General features: G+C 49.3%; 1 protein-coding gene across 2 annotated transcripts in view; it reads right to left on the bottom strand.

The window, feature by feature from the left end:
- LOC118785500 (activin receptor type-2A) overlaps positions 1-13,609 on the bottom strand; it is a 48,820-nt gene that overhangs the window by 11,797 nt on the left and 23,414 nt on the right. Inside the window, exons 2-5 of one of the 2 annotated variants that reach the window (XM_036540193.1) lie at positions 11,338-11,545; positions 10,075-10,184; positions 6,064-6,218; positions 882-905 (exon numbers count right to left, since the gene is read on the bottom strand). In XM_036540193.1, the coding sequence (XP_036396086.1) occupies positions 882-905; positions 6,064-6,218; positions 10,075-10,184; positions 11,338-11,545 (497 nt within the window). The remainder of the gene's footprint in view (positions 1-881; positions 906-6,063; positions 6,219-10,074; positions 10,185-11,337; positions 11,546-13,609) is intronic. The other variant, XM_036540194.1, reaches the window with a different exon arrangement.

Genomic DNA, 13,609 nt, shown 5'->3' with positions numbered 1-13,609 from the left:
GTCAGCAGATGTGGGAAAATGAAAACAGGGGGAAAAATTGCAGGAAGCCTCCTCCTCTTTCCCTTCCTCCAACAGCTCCTTCTGCCCCAGAGTCCCTAGACTGGTGACATGGCTGGAAGATGCATGTCACTACGTTACGTTATTGCATTATTGGCCTTTAGCAGAATTACATAGGTTACAGTTTTTTTTTTACATGGTTATCCATTTTACAGCTGGATATTTACTGAGGCAATTGGAGGTTAAGTACCTTGCCCAAGGGCACAACAGCGGTATCTTCGAACCTACCGCCTTTTGGTTACAAGCCCTGCTATGCTACACTGCCACCCTACATATGCGCAGCGCACTTGCTAAATGGACAGTGTAAGGCAGGGCCTCCCGCTGACCCTTTTCACCTTACGGAAGCACATAAAGGCTTTCAATGCCAGTTTCTGTCACACCTATTACACTACTGACGAGTCCGTGGAGCCACGAGTTCACATGGCGATCCACTCCTTCACCCACTCCACTAGTCTGCCTGGAGCCACCGAGCTGAAGCCGGGCCTTCCGGGGGCGCGGCAAGCTGGGTTTCCCCCAACTCATTATATCCGCGGGCAGAGAGCAGTGCAGAGACACGACCATCACAAGCAGACATCCATGCTGAGAGATGCGCAGGCATGACGGTGCATGCACGCAGATTAAGTCTCTGGGTTTGCAGTCCATTTGGGGGAGGGATGAGAACACCCATGCAATAAAAAGCAAATGAACAAAACTGAAATCTTCCTGAGTGTGGTAATATACAGGAAGGGGGGGGGGGGGGGCAGCATTTAAAAATGCACCAAGGGTATGACCATTCAGAAATCAAAATGGGAAGGGGGGGTTTGAGTAAGTGAAACTTCTCTTACCTCTATCATTATATGAAAGGCGTGCTAGTGAAGGAAAGAAAGAGGCGGAGAGATATTACTGCTTCCGGTGAGGGTGAGAGCGAGCACTGTGACGTGGCTGCAGCGGCGGTCTGACGAGACGGGCAGGGAAGTGTTCACGCCCCCCCAACCCCCCACCTTCTCCCTCCCCCGCCTCTGATCTGAGAGCAGCTGTCAGCGCAGTCAGAGGCTGGATCGATACCAGCTTCCCTGACCTCGGATCAGCGCCTGATGAAACGGGCGGGCCTCGGTGTGAAAGCGCACAGCAAGGGGGGACCTTGTGGTAAGACTCGAAGAAAGGGTAGGGAACACTTAGCTGTGACACACAGGACGAAGGAGACGTACGGAGAGACCGCTCTATTCTTCATCGCTAATCAGCCCTATTCTTCGCCGCTACCTGGCACGCGTGTAAGATTCGCACATTGGATCACAGCAACAAGCACAAAACGTTCCCTTTTTGTTGGTCTGTGAGTTTGCCCGGACTCATCAGATCGTCCCATAGGAGCTGACTGAGGTGATGATTGTCTTTTCCAGAGTAAGTGAGCAGTAGATGGAAAGTCAGATAAAGCTCTGGCATTCACAACTCAGACATGACTGTATCTGTATCCTCAGGATGTTGTAAAAAAAAAAAAAAAAAAAAAAACAATCAAGTGTGTATCCTTGTGCCATTTCTGATACTCCCCCTGCTTTATGCAATCCTGTCAATTAAACCCGGATTACGGGCTGACTCACTGGCCCTCCTCATCAGGAAACCTGGAAAACAGGCAGCGTGCTACCCTAACTGCAGGCGCTGCTGCGGGAATGCGAGAGGAGCCTTTAGATCCCATTCCAAGACAAGCGTAGGTACCGGCGCCGTCCCTTTAAAAGGCTGTCCACCTTTCGCTCCGCACGCAGTCTGGGGAAATGCTCCTCAGCTCAGCATCTCTAACAAGGGCTGCCTTTAAAAAGCAGATGCATAATGAATGGGCTCAGCTCCTACCCCCTGCCTGCTTTGCATCGCACTGCACGGGAGGCGCGGTGTTCGGGAGAGTGGACCTGCCTGCAGATTCACACGCACCGCATCGACAGCACTGGTGTGGCGGGACGATCTGCAGCAGAATCGGCACGGCTACTGTATCACAGTGCTGGTGTAGAGGGACAATCTGCAGCAGAATCAGCACGGCTACTGTATCAAAGCGCTGGTGTAGAGGGACAATCTGCAGCAGAATCAGCACGGCTACTGTATCACAGCGCTGGTGTAGAGGGACAACCTGCAGCAGAATCAGCATGGCTACTGTATCACAGCGCAGGTGTAGAGGGACAACCTGCAGCAGAATCAGCACGGCTACTCTATCACAGCGCTGGTGTAGAGGGACAATCTGCAGCAGAATCGGCACGGCTACTGTATCAAAGCGCTGGTGTAGAGGGACAACCTGCAGCAGAATCGGCACGGCTACTGTATCACAGCGCAGGTGTAGAGGGACAACCTGCAGCAGAATCGGCACGGCTACTGTATCACAGCGCAGGTGTAGAGGGACAATCTGCAGCAGAATCAGCACGGCTACTGTATCACAGCGCTGGTGTAGAGGGACAACCTGCAGCAGAATCGGCACTGCCAGAGGGCTCGCAGGCCTGGGCTGCATCACAGCGCCGGTGTAGCAGGACCGCAGTCAGAGCAGCTTTGCTGGCGCTGTGCTTGCTGACACATGCTGTGCTTTGTTTTAGCAGCAGAGAGCCCTGCCACGCCAGCTCCCGATGGCTGACCCCAGCACCACAGCTCCAGAGCAGAACACACCCGCGATCTGGGGATCTCCCGCTGCCATGACCTCAGAGTCTGACATCTGTATCACACAAGTATTTCACACCCCAGACCATCTGACTGCAATACAGGAGAGGCATCAGCCAAACAGGACTAATAGAGGAATGATGCATTTCAAGTTTCTGCGACAGCACCGCTGTCTATTTGACGTACGATGTTATTCTGCGCAGTCTGAAAACACGGCCTGCGAATTGTTTTTTTTTTCCTTTACCCGCAACGCCTCTTCTTTAGCGAATGAGTGAGCACAACGCTCCGGTGTGGGCGAGCTCTCCTGCGACTTAATGAGGATTAATCACCGGCAGCGGTAATGCGCGCACTGCGCCGGGACCCGGCCGGGGCGTTTAACAGCCCCGCGGCGGCACGCACACGCGGCAGCCGCGGCCTGCAGGAAGCGCGGCCCCGTTTCCGCCCGCGCCGCTCGCCGCTTGCGCTCCAATTAACGGGAACGTGCGGGAACCACTGCGCGCAAGGGGTTCCACAAGTGTGTCCGATGCAAAACCGTGATGAATCACAGCGGTGTGGCGTTCCAGAAGAAAGCCGAATGCATACACCGATTCAATAAATCACGTTGGGGTGGTGCTCCCGAAATGTGCTAAACATGCACACCGGTTCAATAAATCACACCGGGGTGGCGTTCGGGGGACACGCTTTAACACGACTCCCACTCCAACGCAAAGAGTGTGATGTCAGGGCCACGCATTACATCTCTGTCATGGTAAAGGTTATACAACCTGCTGCTGATGGTGCCTTATTTGTAAATGGAATATAATATAATGGAAAAGCTGATGCTACGCACTGTTTAAGGCAGGGTGGGGTGCGGGGGTGACGGTATTACATATTTAGTGCTGTGGGGGCCCCTGCAGACCCTCCCCCCTGCTGCATTTTTAAGGTGCTGATGGGTGTGTGCGGCTGAGTGAACGAGCCTGCCGTAAAAACAGCACTCATGCGCATGGGAAAGGCTGGGACAGCTGACCTGGACTCACCCCCATCACATCTCAATGTACTATGCACTCCATTTCACATGCCAATAAGGTTCATCTGCTTTATGGATCTGTATGTATTTATACTTATATGTGCGTGCATATCAAATACAATACCCATTGAAATACAGTATGGAAATGGACAAATCTATCTAAAAAGAGCAAAATAAAATATGCACACCATTTCACATGCCGATAATGTTTGTCTGCTTTATGGATCTGTATATATTTAGACTTAAATATATGCATGTGTATCGAATACAATACCCCTTGAATTACAGTATGGAAATGACAAATCTAAAAAGAGCAAAATGAATTTGAACAGCATTTATGAAATTATGTACTATTCATTCTACTGATTATGCTGTTCTAGAGGGCAAGAATAGCTACGTGATATAAATGGATTACATACACAACATAAAAAAAACAAAGAAAATGAACTCCGAAGGGAAAAAAGAGCTGGAGAAAAAAAACATACTAGTAAATAGTGGTTCATCATTTCATGCCAGCTTAGAACAAATTTGCCATGACACGGAAATTAAGAGTCAAACAGGGAGAGCTCCAATGTCAAAGGTCGTCCGCTTGAAGGCAATCAGCACTTCTGTTCAAAGCAGATGCATTATTGATTAAACATTGATGTTCCCTGGCCCTGCCTCCAAACTGCCTTTTTATAGCTGCATAGCTAAAAGTGTGCAGGAGAGCGCCTGCATTATTCATCTGTTTACGCGCGCCCTGCCTTTCCCTTCCAGCCTCTGACGCTTCCCCGGGCCTGCAGCACACATGAATGAGCACTCACACACTGCACCCCACCGACCTGGCAGGGGAGCGCGTGTGTGGGGGGGCGGGTGAGACCCTGGGGTACAGCAGAGAGCGTGGGAGGGGTAAGGTTAGATCCTGGTTTGGAGGAGGCGGCTTGTGCTGGGCGAGAGCCTGGGGTACACAAAAACGTGTGTGTGTGTGTGTGTGTGTGTGTGTGTGTGTTCAGGGGAATGGAGCTGGACCCTCCAGATGACAGGAATGCTCCAACTTCTGGTATCACTGATATCAGTACAAGGTGATGCATTGCCTGCATTATTTGGGATTCGCTTAACAAGAGTCAATGATCAAGACAAGAAAATGGAATATAATCTATTCTAAAACTGATGTTAATTAACCAAAGCTCTCTCCAAAGAGTTTCAAAATTGTTGCAGGTGAAACAACTAAACCATCCCCCCAACATTACTGTGCATTGTGTGCATTAGTATAAATGTGCTAACAAGCAGGGAAATGGAAAAAGACCCACTCAGCGTTTCCATTGACCAGGTGAAAAAGTGCTCAGCACTATTGTTGAACATTCTCAACCCTGAAAGCTTGTTAGATTTTGAAACAAAACAATTAAAAAAAAATCTAAGTAAAAGAAAGTGATGACAGTCTATCTTTAGCAAATGAAGGAAACTTGTACTCAACTATACCTACACTATACTGGCTGTTACTTACAAGCCATGTCAAGACAAAGCTGTATGTCTAGTTATACACGCAGGCCAACCTTCATGAAACCGCCGCAGACAAATAGTATCTGTGAATAAGCCTGCTCGCATTTCCCAGCATTAGTGGGAAGCTGTTCCTGTGTTACAATTTAGCCGGGCCCTCTGTACACTACAAAGCACACCGCCCCGCTAGGCAAGCTCTATGCACCACTAAGCACACTGCGCTATTTTAGCATACTTTGCGCTGCAAAGCAGACTTTGTGCGCTACTAAGCACACTGTATGCTCCGGTAAACACACCGCATTGCTAAGTACACGCTATGCTCTACTAATCATGCTGTGCTGTTTAGCACTCTCTTTGCACTGTGAAGTGTACACTTCGCACGGCTAAGCACTCTCTCTGTATGTTTCCAGGTGAGAGGGTCATGTTCACGGTGTTGTGTTGTGTGTCTAGCTCTCTTTAAATGGCTCAAATGTCTGAATGGGTCACAAATCTGGGCCTTACTATTCCTTTCATATTCATTTCTTGCTGGAACGTAACCTGATTACAGTGTTGAAGATCTGCCTTCAGATATATGCAGTATGACAGACAGATGCCAACACCAGCTTATTAAGCCAGATCTAATCAAAAGAATTTCTGCCTTTAGGCGGAACAGCAGGCATGTTCCAGTCACTTCATGCAGAAACTGACACTAAATTGCTAGAAAATGGGTCAGAACACAAGTGGCACTTAAGACCACCAGCACCAGCATAATATCACAGAGGTAACACCAAGGGTACTGCTGGGGAAAATAGTGGGTATCGAACAGCGTCGGGGATAACAGAAGGCTAGCCTCCACTGGGTCTGTGTGCCGCCTTTATGCTGTTTCACAGTACAGTGTGTACGTCCTCGGCCGAATGTGACGACAGCATCGCACTTACTTGGGTGGGCACCAGGACGGGCGGGTAGGCCAGCTTGTGATGCCGGTACATCCAGAAGGAGAAGAGCACGATAGCAGCAATGCCCATGATGGGCACCAGGGAGTATAGCAGCGTGTTGAACAGCTGGGGCTTCTGTGGAAATGGGTTCGAGGTTGCTAGAAGGAGGGAGAGAGAGATAGAGAGAGAGAGAGATAGAGAGAGAGAGAGAAACTGGGTGTAACTCTAGCTGTTTTGAAGATAAAACATTAACCCTGTATGGGAGTGTATATGTATGTATATCATACATGTATATCAACGTATATGTGTATCAACTACTACACTGCTCCAAATGTACCCTTATTACTTAGCACTGCAAGTATCAAGGTTTTACAGTGATGTGTTCTGGAAAAGGTGGTTTCTCTCATAAGCGGGAAAGTTGGTCCTGCTAACTTCTTGCTAGCTCTTGTACAAATGCCATTTGCGCCTTGCGAGTCAATCTGCCTGTGCAAATAGACGCCTCTTTTCGCCCTGCCTCTTGGGCTGGCTAGATTTGTAAATAGGCAGTTAAGTCATTGATTTTTTACTTTTCATATTTTCTGCCCTTTTTGGGGAACTGCCAAATGTCCTGGACTGAATGTTACCGCCTGCACCAGCTCACTCACCCACAGCCCTGCATATATCAACACAGAGACATGTGTACACACGTACAGCGACGTATCACAGCTCACTTTCTGGCATTGTGTTGATCAAGTTCAAACTCCAAAGAACAACTGGACATAGCAAAAAAAAAAAAAAACCTAAAAAAGGACAAGCCTGCATTCCACATTGCTAACTTTTAAACGTTTTCAACTTCTTCTGAACATTTAAAATGTCTTTATAAGCATTTTTCTCTTTACCCACGAACGGTGCTCAAGTGGCATCTTCAATTCACTTCAACAAACAGCGAGTTCAGTCTATGGCAGAACATTAGCAAATAGGCTGTTTCATGCACTGCTTCCTAAAGGTAGCACTTCTGCTGGTGAGTAACACGGCGAGGTACAGTCAGTGCAGCAGTGGGATGGAATCTCCTCTATCATTTGGCAGCGCTCCACACGGGCGTTTGACAGCGACGCTTGATCCGCCGTAAGCATTTGATCCGCGCAGCGCTTGAAAGCCTTTTATTACTGCACCTTCCCTCTTCGGGAATGGGACATTGACGCTCTCCAGGAGGGGGGGAGGGGGGTTGGGTTCGGGGCCTTCGCCTCAGCCGGCTGAAGGCTGCACGCTCTCACCGAAAGGACTTAAACCACCGGGCGGTCACGGAAGGACCGGAATGACGTCCCCCTGGAGACAGCGCGACCACGTCGGCTGACTGCGATGGCCGCTCGGGCTATAAAGAGCTCGCGGTCATGCAAGGACCGTCCCGTGACCTCCCCTCAGAAGCGAGGCCCGCGGGGGGTTAAAGCGGCCAGCGAGCGTGACGACCCCCCTTCTGGTGCTCCGGGTCAGTTCACCGGGGATAAGGCCAGGTCAGAATTAGGATTAGCCCCAGCTATATAGCGACACGCAAATCCCCTGCATACGGCCCGTACCACGCAAGCCATACGGCCCGGAGCGTGCCGCTGTTCCGTCCAGGGTCACGCCATGCCACCCCGCCCCGCCCCCCCAACCTGCTGCAAGGCTACAGCACAGACACACTCACTCCATTCCTCACTGTTCCTGGAGGTTTTTTCTCCCCCTCGTTTTTTATCCTTGGCATTCCAGAGGTAACGAGTAATTTCTGCAGATGTATTCATGAGAGCGTTAGAGGAGGGAAGAAATCAGATCTTGTGCACAGCCTCCAGGGACTCCCTCGCTTCACCTGAGCGGAGCAGGAATTTTAAACACTGATGCCCAAAACGGCATCTATTTTTTTTTTTTCCCTCTGCTTTTGTGCACTGGTTTAATTACGCTGAATAGAGATGTACGGGTGATACGAAGCATAGGTTGGCAGAATGTAGGACAGGTGCTAGTGAAAGAACACCCCCTCAACACTTCACCGTGAGCCACTGTGCTCGGCAGAGACGCGCCGTTCGCCTCACCGCTTATACCCACCATTTGCAGCGCTCGCGAACGCTTCCACAGCTAACATGGCAGCTAATGTTTAACACATGCTTGCGCCCACCGCGCCGTACACGGAGTACACGTTTGTGACCCGTAGGGAGGGAAACGCGCTGTGCTTGCAGACAGGGTGCCCTTATTCAGGGAGATATTACATATTCTATCACATTTTTACAACTCAGTTTTAATTACAGCCCACAAGTAAATGGCAACGCCCAAACCTACAGCTGAAGCCATGAAACATTCTGTAACATTATTAGGGTGAAGTCAAGGACGGAGCGTCAGTGTCCAAACTAAAATATGAACTGCCGACACGTCCTCAGGTCTGGCCAGTAGAGCCTAGCAGCTACACTCCGCCTGCTGCCTCAGTATGAATGAGCGTGTGAAATTAGGTCAGACTCGGGCGGTTAGCGGTTTGAAAACTTGTCTTATGACTGGATGTGAGAGTTGAAATCAGAGGAGACCGGGTGCGGTTAGCCACAAGCTCAAGCGCTTATGACTAAGGCAACCACACACTCTGCCCTCGCAAGAGCTCCTGCAAGCCACAGGATGCAGTGAGGCCCGAGAGGCGACAGCTGTTCAACAGATCAGCTCAAACAGCCACACAGCGGCTCAGGGAGGTCGTACCATTTGCAGCCGCGTTAGACAACCCGGCCTCAGCGACTCGGGTTGTACTTGTCAAACCAATCAAGACAATTCGGAATTTGATCTAACGAACCACGGATGGCCACATTTCCCTGAAATACAGTACCAGTCAGAAGTTTGGACACACCTACTCATTTAATGGTTTTTCTTAATTTTTTCTATTTTACACATCTTATAATAGTAAAGACATCAAAACTATGAAACAACACAAATGGAGTTATGCAGTGACTTAGAGAAAGTGTTAAACAAATCAAAACAAATCCAAAAAGTATTTAAAAAAAAAAAATTGGAAAGAAATTCATACACAGACAAATACAAATAGTGACACTGATGCCCAAGCAACAAATTTCAAGCATTTACGCACAAGTCTTAACATCAAAATGTCTTCGAATGCATGTTTCCCATTATCGTAATTAGGTGTGTCCAAACTTTCGACTGGTAACATTTACAAAGGCGTGTGCAGCAGAATGCTTTCAGTGCTTGCGGTAGACAAGTACTAAAAGCATTGTAGCGGTGCTTAAATGGCTCTCTTTCTGGGTAACGATCACTGTGTAATGTTTAAAGGCTAATGGTGCATGTTGAGGCAAGCTCTGGGAGAAAAGCAAAGGCAAACATATTTTACCGGGGCCGAGGGATGCGGTCCCTGGCGCTGCAAACTGCATTTGAGCGATTGTTGAGCAAACACGGCTCAGAATTGGCACATCTCTACACCTGCAGTAAGAGTAATAGGCCTAAATCAAGGCTGACATTTCAGATCCACACTCACTCCGCTCTTCCCTTCAACGCAGATACGTAATGGAAAGAACACTGAAAAAGCGGCTTCTGCCTGAAAAGAACTGTGGGAAAGGCAAAGCAGAGTGGTGATTTTTTTTTTTTGTGCTTCCTCTAGCGAAATACCCTGAACTATTTACTTATTTAACCATGAACCGCTTCCAAAATCACCCTCACAGGAGGCATTGAAACATTCTTGAGTTTGTTAAACAGGCCAGGGCTAAGAATCGGGGAAAGCCTAATCAACCATTTTGGCAATATCAAGAATATTATGCAAATAGGCCTAATTCCAGAGACAGAACTGACAGCAGGCAGCGGAAAATTGGGCATACATAATGCATCACACTTGTCCCCAATATCCAGTCAAGATTTGACTCCAGCGTTTTATTAGTCAGTACTCTGACAATGCCCGGCTTGTTCTGAATCATGTCTGATAAAATAAAGGAGAGTTAAATAAAGGTTGGGCACCCGGACTGTGGGAGGAGATGAGAATGTGATGTGTGGTGTTTCCGTGCTTCTCTCCGGAGAGGTACTTACTCTGAACCAGCTGTGTGTCGGGGCTGTAGAAGAACTTCTCGTTACACATGTTCCCTTCACAGCAGCAGAAGAACACGTCTGGGTCCTCCTTCTTCTCCACACACTCGCTACTGCGAAGAAGACAGAGATGCCACCGTCACACCAAACCCCCCTAAAACACTCCCCTGTCCCAAACATCCCTAACACACACCCCCGTCCCAAACATCCCTAAAACACACCCCTGTCCCAAACATCCCTAAAACACACCCCACATCCCTGAACCATAACCCCATCCCAAACCTCCCTAGCACCCCCCCCCCCCCCCCCCCCCAGGCAGCCCTTCCGCATTTCCGCCGTCACATATTCTCTGCCGTGCTGACTAGCGCGGTGACGAAAAAGCTCCCTTATTTAAGCAAAATCAGACGTTGACAAACGTATAAACACATAAAAGTAAAGCCAACGATATCCCCCCCCATGCTGCAAAACCGGAGGGAAGAGGAAAGTGCCTCTATCTGGTTTATATTTCCAGCTTGCAAAAGCCTAATAATAACCGTGCGAGTGTGGAAGCATAATCCTGTGCTGGCATGCTCTGCAGCTGCTCAGCAGAAATCCATGCAGGTAGTAGAGACAGGGAGGTAAACAGGTCCGCCTGCGTGCAAAGGCAAGCCCGGCACTGTAACCGAGAAGCGCTTTCAACGTCGCTTGTTTTCACACAATGGAATCGCTGGGCTCTTTAACCTGGCACATCAATGCACCTGATCAGATAACGGAAGATGTGTCACTGCAAGCAGTTGCACAATCTGACAGAGAGGAAAAATAGCAAAAATACAACCACATAATCGTATGACTTTTTTTTTTTTTTTACCATTGAGTAAAAAAATCGCGAGTCGAGTTGTAAATCCTTTCAAAAAAAACTGAACAATTAAAAACAAGATTTCGTTAAAACGACGCCTTTCTTTTAGCAATTCCCCGAAACAATCTTTTACGTTTTTCTATACATCACATTTATTGTCATCGACACTGTAGTGTAAATTAGTTCTTCCTTTGAAAACAAACTGATGTCCACCGCCAATCGAGAGAGCCAATCAACTGGGAATTTCAATGCATTGAAAACACAATCAACGTGTAACACATGGTCAATAATTTTTTATTGTTTAACTTTCAGTGCGCTTTTCTAAGTTTTTAAGGAAATATTTCGATCCATCCTTGCGCTAATCGAGAGTTTGTCACCCACAGAGAACGGCTACGAGATGTCCGAGTGCGCAGGCGGGGAAGGTGTGTTACCTGTCGTAGCAGTTGACGTCATCGAGCCAGCAGCCCTGCTTGACGATCTCGATGGAGCCGGAGATGTTCTTCCAGGTGGCGAAGCAGTGCCGCCGCTTGTCCTTCTCGCCGAAGCAGGGCTCGATGCCGCTGCGGTTGGTGCGGTCCTTCTCCCAGCTGACGTTGTAGTAGACACATTCCTGTGTTTCCGAGCGACCCAAGATCGCGCCTACACGCGAGGGGGGGGGGGGAGAGACGGAGCGTTCCTGTCAGTCAGGTTTACAAGCGCGCGTTATTAGCATCCCTGCAAGCTTCGACGCTGCCAAAATGCCTCACACAATTAATCAAAGGGCTCTTTACTGTTGGGTGGAGAGGGCTGTTTAGATTATTATGACTAAACACAGACTACTCTGGATGCACATAAAACCAGGAAATTAATACGGCAATTTAAATAGAAGGACAGTGCCAATGTACTGATTAATAGCTACTGGTTAACTGAATCTAAAAACACCACTTCATACACTTGTAGCAAGAGAAACAAAATGGACAGGGAAAAGCACACACTGCTCTCCATGTTCATTCATATCATAAATTCATAAATTATAGCAGACTGTATAAGTGACTGAAAATCATATAAGAAAATACTGTAGCAAACTGTGTACAATTCTGCAGTAAATCCAGATAAAAATGCACACACGCATGTCTGTACACACACACACACACACACACACACACACGCGTGCGTACACACATATTCCAGCACGCTGAACAGGGTGATTGTCGAGGCCAAGCTCGCGAAGGCCTAATTTTAGCGATCTCATGCATTTTACACCAGGTCTCACATTCCGTCAGGCTCAACTAAAAAAAAAAAAAAAAAAAAGGTCAAAAGTAGCGAGCATCATCTGGCAGGAGCCCAGAGCGAGAGGGCAGGGCTGTAATCACTAACATGTGGCAGCGAGAGAGAGACAGAGAGAGAGAAATCTCCTCGCGGATACAAACACAGTGCCACAGCACCCAGTTACCCTGGGTCAGCTCTGAAGCCCCTCCCCCCTCCTTCCCACTGCGTGCCGTGGACCTTCGTGCCAAACGGGGGACCTCAGCGTACTGCACGGCACTGCCGCCCCGGGCCTCTCGCACGCTCTCAGACACGCACGCCGCCCGCTGGCCGTCGGCCCAGAAGCCGTTCCGCCGCGGTGAGGCCGTCACACGCTCCTGAGGCAAGCACGCTGTCCGCTGGCCGCCGGCCCGGAAGCCGTTCCGCCGCGGCGAGACCGTCACACGTCGGAGCCACCGCGCGCAGGACAGGGTCCAGCAGTAATCATCAATAGAAAATATTTCCCATCATGCTCCGGCGGAGCGGATGACTGCGGCCCTGCAATTAAGTGGGGCAGCGAGGAGTATCAGCGTCGGGCTTCTGCAGGGGGCAGGGGTGGGTGACAGAGAGGGCCAGGGCCAGCGGGGAGGAGAGAGGGGAGCCCAAAGGCTCTGCAGGTAATACTACAGAGCCTCTGTCCTGCAGAGCGCAGGAAAACAGTCAGCCGGTGGAGCCTGCTGACATTCTCAGCGTGACTTTTGGAGAGAGGGCTTCGGATAAGACAGCAACATCAGGGGCCGGGGTGTTAAGACTTCAGATGGGTATCAGTTTATCTCGCACACAAATTTCAGACGGCAAGGAAGAGAGTGAGACAAGTCAACACAAAGAGGAACCACTGGAGGCGAGATATTGTTAGGCCATGTAAAAGAGCGTGACGTGTTTTATGGCTCATAAAGACAGCTCCCACTGAGCAGAAAAAGCAAGGCAGTGCCCCTTCCATTCGGTCAATTTCTTAAGTACCCAGCAAGACTCAACAGTAAAACCCAATAAACAGATGAAATTCACAAACAGCGGAGTCGAGGGTGCACTTTGTAAGGTGATGGGAGTCGCTCCTCAGTACACGGTGCTCTGGAACTCTGAGATGCTGGTTTGTGGGCAATTCATATGAATGGCTCTGCCTCAGGACAGGAGCACCTGTCTGGGGCTGTTACCCCACGCGTGTGGTGCTCGAAGCTGGCAGCACTGCCGTTCGGCTCCATTTCTGGTGCCGTCTCGCTGCTCCCTGGGGTGGCCTGACATCAGGGCCTCTTTCAGTAAGGCCGTAGACTGACAGGCCACTGCCCTGTGCTGCAGTCAGACCATAGGAATCCTGAGACAGTTCAGCCTTGACTGGAGCCATCCCAGACCAGAGGAGCAACCTTTCACACAGTGCTCTGTACTTTTGCATTGATAAATACACAACTCCCCATGTGCATGTCA

Source organism: Megalops cyprinoides, chromosome 11 (genome assembly GCF_013368585.1).
Source record: "Megalops cyprinoides isolate fMegCyp1 chromosome 11, fMegCyp1.pri, whole genome shotgun sequence".
Classification (NCBI taxonomy): Eukaryota; Metazoa; Chordata; class Actinopteri; order Elopiformes; family Megalopidae; genus Megalops; species Megalops cyprinoides.
The sequence above is the reverse complement of the archived record's forward strand: the minus strand, read 5'-3'. Positions and strand labels throughout refer to the sequence as shown.